The 17,716-nt window shown below is 50.3% G+C and overlaps 1 protein-coding gene across 1 annotated transcript; it reads right to left on the bottom strand.

Moving 5' to 3' along the window:
• Positions 1 to 1,696: 1,696 nt before the first annotated feature.
• Positions 1,697 to 17,440, bottom strand: ANKRD13C (ankyrin repeat domain 13C). The gene is made up of 13 exons (XM_054294532.1): positions 17,103 to 17,440; positions 12,597 to 12,638; positions 11,060 to 11,164; positions 10,031 to 10,116; positions 8,996 to 9,041; positions 8,234 to 8,300; positions 6,846 to 6,990; positions 6,009 to 6,140; positions 5,097 to 5,258; positions 4,311 to 4,390; positions 3,652 to 3,750; positions 2,976 to 3,076; positions 1,697 to 2,185 (listed from the first exon to the last, which is right to left on the bottom strand). Exons 1-13 carry the CDS (start codon positions 17,407 to 17,409, stop codon positions 2,055 to 2,057), a joined length of 1,503 nt encoding a protein of 500 aa, XP_054150507.1. The 5' UTR covers positions 17,410 to 17,440; the 3' UTR covers positions 1,697 to 2,054.
• Positions 17,441 to 17,716: the final 276 nt, after the last annotated feature.

Here is a 17,716-nt window from a genome sequence, read left to right as displayed (position 1 = left end):
GGGGCCACCCAAACCCTTTTTGTTTTCCAGTTCCAAGGCCAGGATCCCCCCTGGGATCCAGCAGTGGCTGCACTGCCCAGGCCCCACAGCCCCAGCAACGCTTCCACGGAGCCAGGGATGGATTTGGGATGAGCAAAAATGCAAAGGACACAAAGCCATGGATGTCCCTGTACCACTGAGCAAAGGGAGCTCTGACATTCACCTCGGGCAGGAACCTCTCACCACTGGAATTGCCAAGGAAGGGGGTGCCCTGTAAGGCACCTGGCACAGGTCCTGCAGCTACACAAAACACCCCAAAGGGAGCCCTGGAGGGGACAGAGCCCTGTGCTGCCCCACGGGCACCGATCCAAGCTCCAGCTCAGCCCCACAGACACCCCCAGTCTGTCCCAGAGGACCCCACCCGGCTCCCAGGAGCAGCACAGACGGTGCCAGTTCATCCCAGAGGTGTGAAGCACGTCAGGAATTCATCATGACTCGGGAGAACAAGTTCCATCATTCCCAGAGGATGCTCCACACCCGCCCTGACACGGCACTGCAGGAGTCGTTTCCCTTTGCTTGTTTTCCCTAAAGTTTCATTTTGGATTTGAGGTTGAACTGACAACAAAGCTGCACTGCTCCCCTGTCCCAGTGCTCCCCTGCCCCAGTGCTCCCCTGTTCCCCAGGTCCACAGAGGAGCTGGGAAAGGACCAACCCCACCCTCCCACTGCAGTGCTCCTGCACTTTGCTGACAGTGCTTCCCTGGGCCTCCTCTCTGTCCCTCCCCAGAGCAGCCTCTTTGGGATGGACCAGAGATTCCAGCAGTTTGGAATTCCCTGCTCTCAGGTGTGCCTGACACCTTGCCCTGTGCTGAGCCCCTTCCTTGTCCCTTGTGCTCAGCACAGCTGTTCCCTCCACTGAGCATCAATGATCCTCTTCATTATAAACTTTGATCCTTAACTCTATGGAATTCCAGAAAAAGTTTTACCTACAGTGCACAAAGAATATAATTTGGAAAATATTTACATTTTTGTACAATGACACCACAGCACTCGAATCTAAATTTCTTCATACAAACAAATAGCACCATCAGCCTTCTGCACAAATCTTGCCTAACAAACCCCAAAAAGGTGGATTATTGTTAGATGAGGAGACTGGAACAACTGGGAATGGGAATAAGCTCGAGGAGCTGGAGTACTGAACCATCCATGAAGGGGGGCTGCACAAGACGAGCTTTAAGGTCCCCCCACCCCACACCAGTCTGCGATTCTCTGTGATTTAAACACCAAGAGGCAGGGAACGAATGTGGGAGCAGCCCACGCTGCCCGTGAGCACCAGGGTGGCCCCGAGTGCAGGGAGAGCTGCTCCTGCAGGGAGGGGCAATGCCTGAGCCCCTCCCAGCTCCCACACACTGACCTGGCGGCGCTCGGCCTCTCGGGGACACCTCTCCCAGGCGAGGCCCAAATAAAGGACTAACAACAAGTGACATTCCTGGCCAGGCAGCCCCGGAGTGCTCCCAGGGAGCCAGGCAGGGAGCAGGGAGGGAAGGGGAAGGGAGGGACCAGGCAGGGACAGCAGCAGGCTGGGCCGGCGCTGCCCAGGTGCCTCGCTCCCTGCAGAGCACAGCTGGCTCTGCCTGGGTGCAGCAGGAGATCCAAGTGTCAGTGGTGCCCATTTGGTTCATTCACCTACAGCCAAGGCATTCCCCCAGGATACCTTCCAACATTCCGTGCCTGAGCTGGCGGCTCAGGGAGCAGGGGAGGGACAGGGGGCTCACCTCGCCCCAGCCCAGCTCGGTGCCAAGGTCCAGCAGCGCCTGGCGGATCACCACAAGTGTAAAAAATTTAAAAACCAGCAGCTCCTCCCAGCTGGGGCGGCAGCTCCGAGCCAGGAGCGGCTGTGCCAGAGGGGGTGGCAGCAGGAGGCCCTGGGAGGCGGGAGCTGGAGGGGCTGGTGCCCGGTGCGGCGCCAGCTCCGTCCCTCGGCCGCGGGCTCACGAGTCCATCCCTTGCTGTGCCCCACGGCCCTGCCCCGGCCCTGGGACGCCGGGCTGGTGCTCCCGGGAGCTCCCAGCCCCCCTAGAGGTCCGGGAAGCGGCTGGGATCCTCCTTGTAGTCGTCGGGAACGGTGAAGATGGAGTCATCGAACTCGTCGTAGCGGAACTCCTGGAACGTCACAGTGGCCGTGATGGTGGGGAACACCGGGATGTCTGCGGGGACAGGGCACGCTCAGGGACAGCCAGAGTGCCACCAGTCCCCACCCCTGCCAGGCTGGGAGCAGCTGGGTTATAGTGGGAGGTGTCCCTGCCGTGGGAGTGGGAGCACGAGCTGGAATCTGAGGTCATTCCCAACCCAAAGTGCTCTGGAATCCTGTGCAAACGTGGCAGAGGTAGAGCACAGCCTACCTGCCCACACAGCTCCCTGCAACTCCAGAACCCTGCACCCTTAGGAAAGGGCCTACTGCTTCTGGGATCATCTATCCCATGAATAAGCTGACCTCAGACATTTCCATCTGTTACAAATGCAACAGTTTTCTATTTTTCACTTAAAATCAATCTATCCCCAGTAATCCCTGAAGAAAAGCAAACACAGGAATGTTACAAAATACTCCACACCTGAGATCCTCCCCTAGTGCAGGAATAATCCAGCACATCCCACTGCCCTTGGAGCAAGGCCCCAGCACTTCTGTGCTCCTGAGCTCTCAGTAACACATCCCTAGGTGAGGGTTCCTCCCCAAAACTCCACAAAAAACCTTCTGAACATATTGCAAGAATAAATGCACATGTTTAGATCTGGATTGGATATTTGGGAAAATTTCTCTTGGAAAGGGTTTTCCAGCATCCCCATGCCTGAAGAGATTTCAAAGCTGTGTAGATGTGGCACTGGGGCACATGAGGCAATGGTGGCTTTGGCAGTGCTGGGGAATGGTTGGACTGAGAGGGCTTTTTCAACCTAAAACTCTGGATAAATAAAGTCCCAGGAGCTGCTGTGTGCTCTTACCTAATTTGACAGGAAAGCCTGGTGGAAGCTTCATTTGAACAAATTCTCTAAGTTTGTTAAAGTGCTTGAAGGGTGCAATGACTTCTAAGACATTCAACAACCTGCAAAGGAGAGCAGAGCCCGTGACAGATCCTCCTGCCACACACACCCTGTCCCTCTGGACAGGAAAACGTGACCCAAAGGGCCCAGGGGACACACAGGGTGACAATGACAGCATCCCCCTTCTCCATCCCAGGGCGTCGGGGTCACCCCACATCCAGAATTACAACAAACCAACACCAGGATTGCAGTTCTTTATCCTCATTTTCCACAGGAGATGAGGGATGAGGTACCACCCTCCTTCTCCATGGACATGTGGAACTGACCTGGCTTTGCACTGGGTTAGGGGTCACAATTTTGTGCTAAAATTTATTACGGGGAAAACCATTTCAGAATTCTGTGGGATCAGACACCAGCTGCTGATAATCCTACCCAAAACTCTGCTCTTATCAAGCCAGGTAAGGGCTTGGCTCTTCCCCAGCCCAGCAGCTCCAGATTCCCAGTTAAAGGGATTCCTTGCTCAACAGCCTGACTGCACTCCCACTCCTGGGGATCTGGAGGGTTCTTTCTGCAGCTCATGAACACGTTACAACATTCCCAACAGGAATAACTCCCGTGGCCAGGAGCTTTGACTCACGATTCGATTCCTAAGGGGAATTCCTGGCTCATTGCTATCGTGGCTTTGAAGGTTTTCTTGCTCTCCTTGCAGACCAGCTCCCTGCCCAGGTGAGGAGCTCTGTGAGGGAGAGGGAGAGACAAAGTCAGTGTTTCCCAGGGCAATCCTGAATTTAGAGGAAGGAAAACAGACTTGGGTCGGAAAACATCAGGGAGGAATCCTTACTTTCAAAGGGTTTGCTTTATTGTAAAGCTGTGCAGAATATAGACAAAAAACCTCCTAAATTAGATTACTCTGCTAAACCAGGAGACAAGACAAAACCAGGAAAACTACTCCAATAAAATAATTCCTCATAAACACAGTGTTAATAAACCCTACAGGAAGTGTTTATTAACCACTACCCAGAAATGCCCATGGCAGGGGTGGAACTGGATGGGCTTTAGGGTCCCTTCCAGCCCAGAGCATCCCAGGATTCCCTGCCTGTAGCTGAGGCACTGACACACACAAGGATCCCTTCCCAGCCCTCTGGAGAACAAACACCGAGACACCAAACCCAGCGCTCCTCCCTCCCCACAAGCAGCACCCACCAAGCGGAGAACCCAAAGCCCCCAGAGACCCCCAGCCCCTGCCAGGGATGCAGAGGGGTCCCTGGAAGCCCTGGCAGGCCCAGCAGCACTCACTTGCCACTCTCTGCAGAGATGTACTCCTCCCAGGAGATGGTGTTGGGGGACGGCGGCGTCAGCGACTGCCGGCGCACGGGCTGCGGGACAAGCACAGCTCAGCTCAGAGCCCCTGCCCCGCTCCCCTCCTGCTGCCATTCCCACCTGGAGCTGCCCCCCGCTCCAAACACGGCCACAGCCCGCCCTGCTCAGCCAGCCCCTGCTCTCAGCCCCCACGGGCACCTCCTGCAGGACTGGGCTGTGCTGCTCCATCATAATGAGTTAATTCGGGGCTCTGAGTGCCAAGGCAGCAGCTCCAGCTCACACAGAAATAAATTAATCACTTTAAAAGCTCTGTGTGTGCTCCCAGCTGAAGCCTGGCTCTTTCTGAAGAGCTCTTGATTTCCTGGTGCTAATCACAGGCTTCCTCCCATTTTAATGAAGCTCAAAGGAGCACGATTGCCTTTCTGGCTTCCCTTTCATTCCCAACAATCAGCATTGGGTCTAAAAGAATCCGCAGTTGATTTGCCACAGCCAAACCCCTCATCTCTTCTAAGAGACAAATTAAGGCTGAATACCCAATGTAACCACAGAAATCCCTCCCTGTGTGCACTAATCAGGCTAATTCATTAATGCATCACCAAAATTACACTTGTGGGTCATGTTTGTGATTTTTAGATTATGCCAATCAAAAGAAAATAAAAACATTATCTATGTATTTTGCACCACGAGGAGTGGTGTGCAAGATTATTCTCCCACATCCTGGGCAAAGTTAATCAACTACACCTCAAAGTTAATCAACTGTACCTCAAAATTCTGCTCCATGAGGTTTCCCCCTTTGCTCAGGCTCTCCATGATCGCTTTATTCCGAAGGATGTCCTCCTCACTGAGATGTTCCCTTCTTTTCCTGGATTCCAACACCAGTCCATTCACCAAGTAGAAATCTGCCAGGAAGTTTCCTACTCTTTCCTGCATGAAAGGAATTTGGACATTAATGACTCACAGAAGATAAAATACAAACATTTTGATTCTTGCCTATCAAATAATGGCAATAAGGGAACCTGGGGATTGAGCTGGAATTCCTCCAGCCCCCTACATGGGCTGGCATTGGGCAATCCCAAAAATCCAGCAGGAACAGGTACTTCTTATGCAGGGAAGCTTTAAGACAGAGATAGTTGAATAATTTGAGTGAAATCCCTTTCCAGAGCACTCCCATCCCTGCCCTTCTCCTGCAGGGACACACAAAACCCTTCCTGCACTCCCTGGAACCAACCTGCAGAGATCAGAGTCTCCTGGAACAAAACCATTCCCAGCACAAGCACAATCTGTCCTCCCCCTGCCCAACAGCTACAGAATCCTTCTTCCTTGTTTTTCCTGCTGAAGGCAGTCCAGCAGAGAGATTCCACATGGAATGAACCTGTGCAAACTGGGGATACAGGGACAGGGATTTTTCCTTTGTCCTGCACACCTTGTCCTTTCAGAATCCTGGATTGGTTTGGGCCACAAGGGACCTCAAAGCTCACCCCATTCCAGCTCCCTGCCATGGCAGGGACACCTTCCACCATCCCAGGCTGCTCCAAGCCCTGTCCAGCCTGGCCTTGGGCACTGCCAGGGATCCAGGGCAGCCAGAGTTTCTCCAGGAATCTGCCCCAGTGCTTCCTGCAGTGCCTTTCCCTCCTCCCTCCTGCCCAGCAGCAGCTCTGAGCTCCCCTCACTCACAGTTTTGTCCTCCCTGAAGAGCCACCCAGTCTGAGCCCGTGTGAACGTGATGGACTTGGTGGATAAGGTGGCAGAGTAAATATCACTGCTCATCAAAATGTCAACCTCCTCTTCTGTCTCCATCTCAGATTCCTGGAAGAAAAATTCCAAAATACTCAGCAGAACTCACCAAACAACGATTGCTTCCTCCAAAGATACACCAATAAACACAAATGCATAAGCCTTGTCCTTTGGATCTTTTCCCAGAAGCAGCATTTCCTGCATTTTCAAGCGGTTTTATAAAACCTCTGGCCAAATGGTTTCCAAATAGTTTAATCTTGAATATTAATGTGAATAAAGCATCCCAATGGGATTTATGCAGCAGCTCAGCAGCCACACCCTTTCCACAGTCAATAATCCATCTGCTTAAGTGATTGGGGGATAAAGCTGTAATTAAAGACTTGACTAATTACAGGGGGTCCAGTGAGTCAGATCCTCACGCTGTTATCAGCTGAACTGGCCATGGAGTGACTAAAAGGATGCAAAGCAGAGGGAACAGGTCTGAAAACCCACCTGAGGACACCTGAGTTGAGCCCAGTGGAAAGATGAAAAGCAGCACATCACAATTTAAACCACATCTTTCCAGTCTATTCCCATTCCAGCTTCTCCTTAACCAGAAATCTGGATTCAAAGCTGGCTTCCCTCACAAAATTCAATTTCACCTTCACAGCTCAAGTTGGAACAACTGAGGTAAAAATTCTTTGCTTTGCAGCTCTTTGGGTGTTTCTGAGGCAAATTTTGTTTGACACATTCCCAAAAAAGGCCGGGATGTGTCCCACCCCCTGCCCAGAGCTTTACCTCGTGGTGTATTCGCTGGTAAACTTTTTGCTCATTGTCTAAAACTACAAAAGATTCGGAGGGTGCGGCGTCACCGTTAAAAATGAAGCTTAAATCCCCTCGTTGGCACTTCATGTCAGTAAAGTCTATCAGAGTTGTGTCCAGCCTGTGAAAACAACCCCAAATGTCACAAAAATTACCCATAAACGCAGGAGGAAATTCAGCTTTCAAGCGGGAAAGTGCATTTTTTTAATGGCAAACAAACACATAAAGGGCTGAATTTTCATAGGATTTCGTAAGTGAGGCCTCAATGCAGAAATCATCAAAAAATTGCTATAAAGGTAAAGTTTTCTTCAGAAAGTTGTATTTAACACTGCCAGCATGAGGAGGGAAGGGGGATAGATTCTATTCAGTGCTATACACTGAGAAACAACTCCTCAGCAGGGTCCTGACTTGAATAACAACACTGGGACATGACCCAAAATGTGAAGAGGACTCAGAAACTCTTTTTAAAATTTTATTTATTTTCATTGCTATTTCTATTTTTCTCCCTCACCAACACCAAAGACATGCTCCTGCAGACCTGAGTAACTGGAAGAAGATGGAGCTGAGGCCATGGATGTCTGTAGTAATTCATGTCCACTATTGCCAGAGCATTTATTTCTCATAAAGAGGTGGTTAAAGAACCTCAGCTGGGTAACTTCAACTCTAAGTGGTGAGGGATTAAAACTCCTCATAGATTTGCCTCTGATTCCAAGGAAAAACCTGTATTTATCTATTTCCCCTCAGTTCATGCCTCATACAGGCACAGCATTCAGAAATGAGAAGGAAAGCAACACTCCCAGACTCAAACTTCACCTAAAAATTCACTTTACAGACCCAAGCTTCCCCTTTATTACAACAAAAATTTCTACAGATTGAATCTCCAGGATCATATTCTTGCCTCTCTGTTTTAAATTTTGGGCCCTAAAGAAAATGCCAGAAAACACATTTGGTTCCAAACTAAAAAGAGTTGAGCTTGGAGAGGCTCCTGAAATCCCCTACTGAGTTTGTGAATTTGTCACATTAAACACCTTAAAGACAGAAATTATATCACTTTTTGTGTTGGTTTTTTTTTTTTTTTTTAAAGTAGAGACTGGAGCAGCAACACTTCTCCAGGAAATACTGGAATTTATTTGCAATTGTGTTATAAATACCCAATCCCTGTTTTTCACTGGCACATCTGGTAGATAAAGCCTTATCCAGCTGAACTGCTCTTGCTCTATATTTAAGTTATATTCAGCTCAACAGAGATAATCAGAGAGCCTGAAATTGCAAGGCTCAGTGCTGTGTCGTGGATGAGCCCAGGCTCCTCAGGGATTCAGCTTTTCCCTGGCACTGAAGTATTTGGGTACAAAAGCAGCACTCACCTGATATTTATACCTTGTTTGTGTATTTTACATGCATCAGAAGGCAGAATTCGGGAAAGTAAAGGCACTAAAGGAGGGAGAGAAAAGGCAATCAAGGCACTGAGATCCCTCTGCAAAGCATTCCCACTAAAACTATTCCATCAGTTTGATTCTGGATGTGTTTTAATGCAAATACAGCATTTTCCAACATCTCAATCAAACACAACATCAGGGGTATTTCTATTTGATAAAATTGATTTTTTTTGTAATTGTAATTGCACACCCTGCTTCCAATATCAGAATTTGTATTTCCATCACAGGTAAACCATTTATAAATCCTAATAACTGTGGCTGTTCATAGTTTGAATTCTGGGATTTAACATTTTATCTAATGCACCAAGGGAAAGAAAGCCTGGTTCCAATTAAAGCAGAACAGCCACAAGCATAAAAATGATCCAAGGTATTAATATTAATTATTAAATTAATAAAACACATAAAATCATGGAAGTCCAGACTGGTTTGGATTGGGGGGGACCTTAAGGATCATCCCCATCCCACCCAGGTTCTTAAAGCAAAGAGCTACTTCCCCTCCTTAGTGAGTCACTGGAGAAGAGAATTCAGCTCCAAAAGTGAATAAGCAAAACTAAATCTGGAAAATGTTGTGTGTCCTTTCCTCAGCACTGAGATCCCAAGCACTGCGGCTGCTCCAGCACAAAGCACAGGACAAGTGTGCTGCAGGCTGATTGCATTATCTCCCTGGGGAAGGGACATGGAAGCACTCACCCCAACTTTGAAAATCCCAGTGAAGCTCTAGATAGAAGTCACCTAGCTGAGAAGAAGAGAAGAATGTGTTAACAAGCTTTTCAGGCTAAATGACTGTAAAATTTGCTGGAAGACAGGCAGAAGTTTGGCAAAGAAAACTTTCTCTAATGTTGTACTTGAATTTGTACTGAACTTAAACATCACTGAAGCTTTAGCCGCAGCAGAATCAATAATGACAAAATGATGTAACTCATCTGAACTCACATTTTTAATCATTTCTTAATACTAGGTCAACTATCAAGCCCTGCATTGCAAAAGATTTATTGGAAACAATTTAAAAAGCACCTATGGAGCTCTCTGCTTGCTTTGATTGATCCCATCCAATCCCACGGAATTAGAACTAATTATACAATAATTAATGAGTCAAGTTTCAGGCAGGAGTGTTGCAAAGACCAATTGCCAGTGGCCTCGTGGAAATGTGCTGAAGTCATCAGGTCAGAGCACGTGTGAGCCAGAGCCACCCCAGCACGAGGGCTCAGGGACCACAGCACAGCTCAGCCTCCACAGGGACAAGTTCATGAACTTCTGATAAATAACTGGGCTTCTACAAACTGCTGTCCCCAAACTGAGCAACATTTCACTGTACCCAAGGGGAACTGGCTGCTGGGTGCTGATGGAGAATGAAACCAAAAATCTCCTCCAGCACTGGGCAAGGGGGTTTGGGGACTGAACACACCAGGAAATTATTCATTGACACAAGATTTAAGAAAGCCTTAAAAATCTAATGAAATAGAGATTCTTTAACTCTGAAATTGCAATGATGATGAGCAGGTCTGCCTTACACAAGCCTTGTATTCGAATTTCTAGAAGTTGAAAGGAAGTATTACCTTAAAATAAATATAATTCTGTGACTCCTTAAAACAGAGCCAAGATTGCTTTTAAGAGCAGAAGATTGGTAAAAACGTGGAAAAAACTTGCTGGCAGTTTTCCAGAGTGTCCATACTCAGAGCACAAGTCACTGCTTTCCACCCCTCTGGTTTTGTCAGCACAACTCACCTCTTTCAGGGCTTTTAATAACCGAGGTCGCTTCTCTTCAACACTTTCCCTGGACTGCTGCTTGAGCTTCCTCAGGAGTGCTGAAACTACACAGGAATTAATCCATGAACTCTGGTTGTTTGGTAATTACAGGTGAGTGTCTTACTTGGGGTCTTAAACCCAACAATGCAATGGAACATTTCATCAGACCTGAGGAATTAATCCCAGCTACAGGAACTGCACATTAACCTGCTCAGATCACCCCAGGAAGGAAAGCCTCAATAATTGTTTGTAAAATTAACTATAGAATCATGTCAAGAGGGTTTGTACACAGGTATTAGTAAATATGTGGGTACAAATATACTGAGTAACATCTACTCCACCGAGAAAATCAATAGTGAGGAGCTGACAAGAGAATGCTGTTGGTAGATTATAAAGTAGTGCATTAATATATTAATAATACATTTATATGTGTAACATATAGTGAGTTTTCTGCTATAGGATGCACCACCACACATGGTAATACTGAATACTATTAACATCCACCAGTGAGTAGCAGCAGAATAATTTCCTTTTGCTACTCCATGTCTGAGGTGAATAAACAATATTTGAATAATACATAAATTATATTTTCCCTCTGGCCTGTTGAGATGCAGCCTAAAAGCCACATCCCACTGGCAACTGATACACTAACAAACCTGTGACCACAGGGAGCAGGCCAAGGAGATGATCCCACCCAGCCCAGATCCATCTGGATCCTGTCCCTGCCATTCCAAACCCAGAACGTGCTCGTGCAGAGCTCTCCCAATGCCCTCAGTCTGAGCAGAGTTAACAGCTTGCTTATGTAACCCAGTGCAATTTCTTATCAAGGAAATGGATGTGCCTGATCATGTTCAGATATAAAATGTTCAGCTGATTAAGAGAAACCCTTCAGAGAGCTGAAAGAGGGCTGTGGGAAAATAACCCAGCTTGAGAGCTCTGCTTTCCTGCTCTGAATGAGCCCAAATTTGGGATTAACTGGCAAACTGGGATGAATGAAGAGGTGCTTACTCATCTGTCTGTCTCCATAGCTGATGGCTTCGGCCAGAGGGCTCCATCCCTGAGCATTTTTCACCTTTACTGGAGCGTTATGGGCTAAAAGCAGGTGGGCACATTCTGGAACAAAATATCCACAGTTATTTACAGTAAAGGATGCAGCAGGAGCAGTCAGGATAAAACCACCAAAGCAATTCATATCAAAGATATTACAGAGATTATCAAAACACATATCTGGGTTCTGACTCACTCTAACAAACAAAGCCATTTATGCAAGGACTTCCAGCACTTCCCTGTTCAATATTATCACTAAAAATAATTGGTGATCAGCCACCAATTATATAACACTGAAGAGACTTGTCCCTCCTGCTACGTGGAGTTTGCTTTTTATAATATTTCTGCATGTCAGATACACACACCACCATGGAACAAGGATATTTATATTTAATGCATGACATCAGCTCTCTCTGCTGCACACACAAGGCAGAGAGATACCTGAGATACTTCAGGGCCTTCATCCCTCTCCAAGGGGTGAATGGATCATGGGGATACGGATTTGGGGCAACTCCCATCAGGTACGGGGGAGGCAGAGGAGGCTGAGGCAACAACACATCCCTGTGTGCCAGAACATCCTGGGGAATCTGATTTAAGGAGGGCAAACAGGCTCCTCTGCTCCAGGAAAGCCTCAGAGCAGGTGTGGAACCAACAGCTGCATTCCCCATCCACAGGTGGACATGATGGTGGAAAACTGAAGGAAGCAAGGAGGGTTTCAGCGCTCCCATGTGCTCCTTGGAAATGGTTCTGCAGTTTCCAGCCATGAGGAAACCTCAGCACATGTCACTAAAGCCACCCTGAGCCGTCTGGAGGTGATGCAGCAGGGCCCAGCTGTCTCATCACCACGACAGGACTTCCTGGGTTATTTTCCTACCACAGGTGCCACAGGAAACTGCACTGGTCATTCCAGATGCAGCAGCCGTGAGTCAGGCAGGCTGAGTGGCTGGGGAGGAAGAGATCCCTCCCTGCTGAACAAACTGTCTCCTGTGGGATAAACAAAGGCCCTGACTAACCCAGCCAAGACACCCAGGGATTTTCATGGCTCCTTAAACTGTGCCCAGGACAACAACATCACTCTGCAGGGAGCAGGCAAACCAGCTTGGAATCTCCAGCCAGATTCCATTTCCAGTTCAGTAAACAGGCTGGGAGAGCTGGGGGTGCTCAGCTGCACAGGAGAAGGATCCAGGGAGAGCTCAGAGCCTTTCCAGGGCCTGAAGGGGCTCCAGGAGAGCTGCAGAGGGACTGGGGACAAGAGGAGACAGGAAAGGGGGAATGGCTCCCACTGCCAGAGGGCAGGGTTAGGTGGAATTCTGGGAATAAAGCTCAGATTTCCTTTCCCACTCTTCTTCTCCAAATCCATGTGGCATCTTCTTCCCAGAAAACCTCACTAGCCTGAAACACATCATCACACTCAGGAAAGGGAAAAACCCCTTTTTTCCTCTTGCCCCCAAATCTTCAGGATCACTGAAAAGGTAACAAAACAAATGGTTCTACCCACCTTTATGTCCCAACATCACAGCAAGATGTAAAGGAGTGTTTCCTACAAGAAAGCACAGAAATAAAAGAGATGAGATGAAAGTTAGCAGAATGCATTGCAACCCCTTCCTTAGGAAACTGCAGTTCCTGCTCTAACCCAGGAACACAGCAACACCCACCAGAGGAGTGACGTTTGCTTGGATTGTGGTTGTCAAAATAAATATATTGAGATACATTTCATGGGCCAAGAGAGGGTTTTTAATGATATCTTGAAACTCACTCCAGGCAAAGAGGTCCAGAGGTGTCTTTGAGAAAGACACAACCCCTGTGCTCCCCACAGGCTGAAGGGTCTGATCCCTTCCCAGCCTGACAGATCTGGGTTAAAAGCTACTCACAGATATGATACTGATTAAAAATTTAACAGCCTGTTTTATTAATATTTCAAAGACTGAGTACTCATTTTTTACAACTACAGTACTGGGCATATTGAGAAGGAACAGCACCTTCGCTACAAAGCTGCCTTTTGGCTGTTTCCAAAGAAAGCTTTGGGGATATCAGCAGCCTCTCAAACCTGTCCCCATTTTCCTGGCGATGCTCGTGACACAGGTGGCATTTGTGTTGTTAAATATTCACTGTGAGGCACCCAGAGCTGTTTTTCCTGGATTAATGCTGCTACCAGGCTCATGACACCGTTTATTCAGGCAGCTTAAGGATGTAAAGTTCTTCCATTTAACTGTATTTTGTACATTTAAACATCTTCTTAGAGCAGTCAAGAGGAAAAAAATGCTGGAAAACAAATTTTTTTGTGCAATTCTAACACACACACTCGGTTGAGAGCTGTTCTCTAACTCCCATTTTGCCAGCAGGAAGAACCTGCTCTGTGCAGAGGGTGTGCTGCACATCTGGAGAGGCTGCCACAGGAATGGCAGCACCCTGCAGCATCAGGGGAATTGGGATGGAGGTGGGAGCTGTGTCCTGCCTGCCCAGGAGGGCTGACAGGGCTGTTCAAGGTGTCCTGCATCTCATCTCATCCTTGCAGGGCACTGGCAGCATCCCAGGCAGCCACAGCCCAGCTCATCATACACTAACCCAGCTCAGCTCCTGCTGCTATTAATAGCTGCTCCAACATCTGGGAGCACAGCACTGGGAGTCCTGGATGCTGCCAGGCTCTGCCAGGGGATGCAAATAACCTTCCTGAGGAGCCCCTTTGAGAGGGAGCCACACTGAGTGCCCACGAAATGCCAATTACCTGACCCAAGGGGAAACATTGTCAAAATCACGGAGGCACAGGAATGGCGAGGGTGGAAAAGCCCTGCAGGATCATCAAGCTGTGCCCAATTCCCACCTTGTCACCAGCACTGGGTGCCACATCCAGCCCTTCCTTGGGCACCTCCAGGGATGGGCACTGCAACCCTCCCTGGGCAGTTCCAGGGCCTTTCCGTGGATCCCCCTTTCCATGGGGAAATTCCTGCTGGTGTCCAGCCCAGTTCTCCCCTGACAGAACTTGGGGCCGTTCCCTCTGCTCCTGTCCCTGTTCCCTGGCTGTGCCCTCCTGTCAGGAGCTGTGCAGAGCCACAAGGGCCCCTGAGCCTCCTTTGCTCCAGGCTGAGCCCCTGCCCAGCTCCTCAGGGATTCTGCAGCCCCTGCCCAGCTCCTCAGGGATTCTGCAGCCCCTGCCCAGGTCCTCAGGGATTCTGCAGCCCCTGCCCAGCTCCTCAGGGATTCTGCAGCCCCTGCCCAGCTCCTCAGGGATTCTGCAGCCCCTGCCCAGCTCCTCAGGGATTCTGCAGCCCCTGCCCAGCTCCCTCAGGGATTCTGCAGCCCCTGCCCAGCTCCTCAGGGATTCTGCAGCCCCTGCCCAGCTCCCTCAGGGATTCTGCAGCCCCTGCCCAGCCCCTCAGGGATTCTGCAGCCCCTGCCCAGCTCCTCAGGGATTCTGCAGCCCCTGCCCAGCTCCCTCAGGGATTCTGCAGCCCCTGCCCAGCTCCTCAGGGATTCTGCAGCCCCTGCCCAGCTCCTCAGGGATTCTGCAGCCCCTGCCCAGCTCCTCAGGGATTCTGCAGCCCCTGCCCAGCTCCTGGACACCCTCCAGCCCCTGCCCAGTTCCATTTCCTGCCCCAGACATGCTCCAGCCCCTCAGGGTCTTTTTTGGAATGAAGGCCTGAGAACTGACCCCAGGGTTTGAGGTGAGGCCTCAGCAGTGCCCAGCACAGCCACAGCCCCCTTTCCCAAGAAACCAGTGCTCCAGCAGCTCCTGGAATCCTGCCTGTGCCCATCCAGGTGGGCAAACAAAGCCTGCTGGCCCAACACCACACCTCAAACACAGCACCTGTCCCCACACACGTGTGGCCTTTCTCCTCTGCTGAGGTACCTGCCCACCCACAGGGAGCCAGGGCTGTTTTCCAGCAAGAGGATTTGTCTGTTCAGGATTTAAGCTCTTAAATGCATGTTATAATAAAGCTGGAAGTCATCTACTAGGTGTAGCTACAGGCTTCTCCCAGGAAACTCATTGTTTGGGAATAATGACACTGGCCTTCCTCTGGGCTGTGATTTGGAGGTTAATTTAGGAAGCTGGGGAGGCACTCAATTAACACTCAATTGCTTTTAGCAGAACAGCAGGAGTCTCCCATTCCACAGGATTTGGCTTTCCTGCACTGAACCAACACTAAAACAGGCCTGGATTATTAACAATAAATTCTCTCTCCCCTCTGTCCAATCCTCAGCACATCCCTGGATTCCTCTGACTTATTTCTGAGCAAATCATCAGCTGGAGTGTCCCCTAAATGATTCCCAGTTCCAGTGTGTGTAAACAAGTGACAGATGGAAACAGGCAGGAAGAAAACAATAACAGGGAAATGTTACTCAGGCCTTTGGAATGTCAAACCATCAAGAGGTTTGTTGTGGGTTTTTTTTTTTTTGAATAGTTCAAGTAAAAACTTGGAGGAAGATGACAAGTCAGATATCCCCAAAGTGTCCCAACTCTGCACAGAGCTGGGAAAGCAGGGAGATCTTAATTAGGGATTTATATATGGATCCAAAAAGGATGGAATCAATGTGTGAGATACACACTGAGGGTGACAGCACAGCAAAGAGGGATCAGGAAGTGCCTTCAAGGAAAGATTTGGAGCTGCTGCTGCTGAGCTGCTTGAAGGGGAACTGGAGGAGGAACAGGGAGAAGCAGCAGCAGGAATAGAGAGAGTGGGAAAATTCCTCCCCAAGTCTGCTGCTTTCATTCTAGCAGGGTTTGCTGGAAAGAAGGTGGCAGGATAAACAGATCTGTAGCTGGATTTGGAGCTCTGCCCTCGGGAAAGCGCCGTGCCAGCTGCAGGGAACATTCCTGCCCATCCTGGCTGGGAGCTGAGCCCTGTGCTACCCTGCAGCCCCCAGCTGCCTTCCAGTGCCACCACAGACACAGCTGGAATCCCCAACTCCATCGTTCCTGCCCCTGTGCCAGCCCCAGAGATCCTTCACCGTCGTGCTCCCTTTGAATTTACACACCACAATGAAGAAGAGCCCATCTCCTTATCAGAAACACAACACAAGCCTGCTCTTTATCACAACTTCTCAGACACCACACACGTGGAACTGGGAGTTCTCCAGCAGAAATGGATCATGTTACTCTTGAAACGGCTATTGAAATAGAGATTAGAACCAACCATGAAGGTCAGACTGATCCCCCAGGCTGATTTATTTGTTAACAGTATAAAATATCCTCCAAATTAAAACGTTTTGAAATGTCCTGGCAAGACATTCAATATTTACAAATTTCAGAGCAGCACAAGGATCAGATTCCATCTCTGTCACTGACACTGCTGTGGACAGAGCATTTGCAGAGGAGCAGCTGAGAACAACTCTCTCAAAACCCAGCATTTAAAAAGAAAGGGGAAAAAAAGGATTGATTTTGTAGCCTGGGGAAATATCAAAAACTGCTCTGCCAACAGCCAAAGGAATGGCTCAGCATCCCCCAAAGCAAACAGGTGACAGCTCAAACACCCTAAAAAAGAACGAATCTTTTAAATGCAGCGGGGTCTTGAACACAAAGCAACACCCAGTCAGAGGCAGTTCTGCCAGCACAGTGCTGGTACTGGAGCTCACAGTGCTCATTCATATTACAAAAGTCATGGAATTACGGAATGGTTTGGGTTGGAATGGACCTTAAAGCTCATCCCTGCCATGCCAGAGACATCTTCCACCATCCCAGGATGCTCCAAGCCCTGTCCAGCCTGGCCTTGGGCACTGCCAGGGATCCAGGGGCAGCCCCGGCTGCTCTGGGCACGCTGTGCCAGGGCCTGCCCACCCTGCCAGGGAACAATCCCTTCCCAGTATCCCATCCATCCCTGCCTCCTGTCAGTGGAAGCCATCCCCCTTGGCCAGCCACTCCATCCCTTGTCCACAACCCTTCCTACAGGGTATTCACACACCCTTATGAAACTCCCAACGAATTCCCGATTTCCCGGTGCAGCATTCGCATCTCCCGCCCCGCCGGGACGCGGCCCCGAGCCCCGGTTCCCCGGCGCGTCCCGCTCACCGTGACTGTCCTTCTGGGCGATGCCCTGCGTGCGGATGAGCGCCGAGAGCCGCCGCACGTCCCCCTTGAACACGCACTCGTGCACGGGGAAGGGGCCGCGCTCGGGCCCGGCGGGGGCGGCCCGGGCCGGCGGGCGGTGCCGGTGAGCGCCGGGCCCGCGGTGCCCCCCGGCCCGCCCGCCCTTCCCGCCCGTGAAGGCGCCCCCGGGCGCCGCGGCCGCCTCGTCCTCGCCGGCCGCCAGCAGGTCCCCGTCCTCCTTGCTGGGCTTGTGGTCCCTGCGCAGCGAGCGGAGCTTCTCGCCGGTCATGGCCGGCGGGAGCGCCCGCAGCGCTCGGAGCCCGCGGGGCCGGTCCCGCCCGGAGCCCCCGGAGCGGCCGCAGCTCCGCCCGCGCCTCACGGGCCTCGGCTCCGCGCCGCCATCTTCGGCCGCCGCTCTCGCGAGACTGCGCCGCACCGAGAGAGCGCGCGGGAGGAGCCGCGGAGTGACCGGGAGGGGCGGGGCGGGATCCGCCCAATGGGCACGGCCTGAGGGGAGGAGGGATCGGTGGTCGGTCCCAGCAACCGCATCCTGAGGGACGGGATCCGGGATCTATCCCAACAACCGCGTCCTGAGG

This window comes from Melozone crissalis, unplaced genomic scaffold, assembly GCF_028551555.1.
Source record: "Melozone crissalis strain CALT ecotype California unplaced genomic scaffold, PUWL_Pcris_2 ptg000254l_1, whole genome shotgun sequence".
NCBI lineage: Eukaryota > Metazoa > Chordata > Aves > Passeriformes > Passerellidae > Melozone > Melozone crissalis.
The sequence above is the reverse complement of the archived record's forward strand: the minus strand, read 5'-3'. Positions and strand labels throughout refer to the sequence as shown.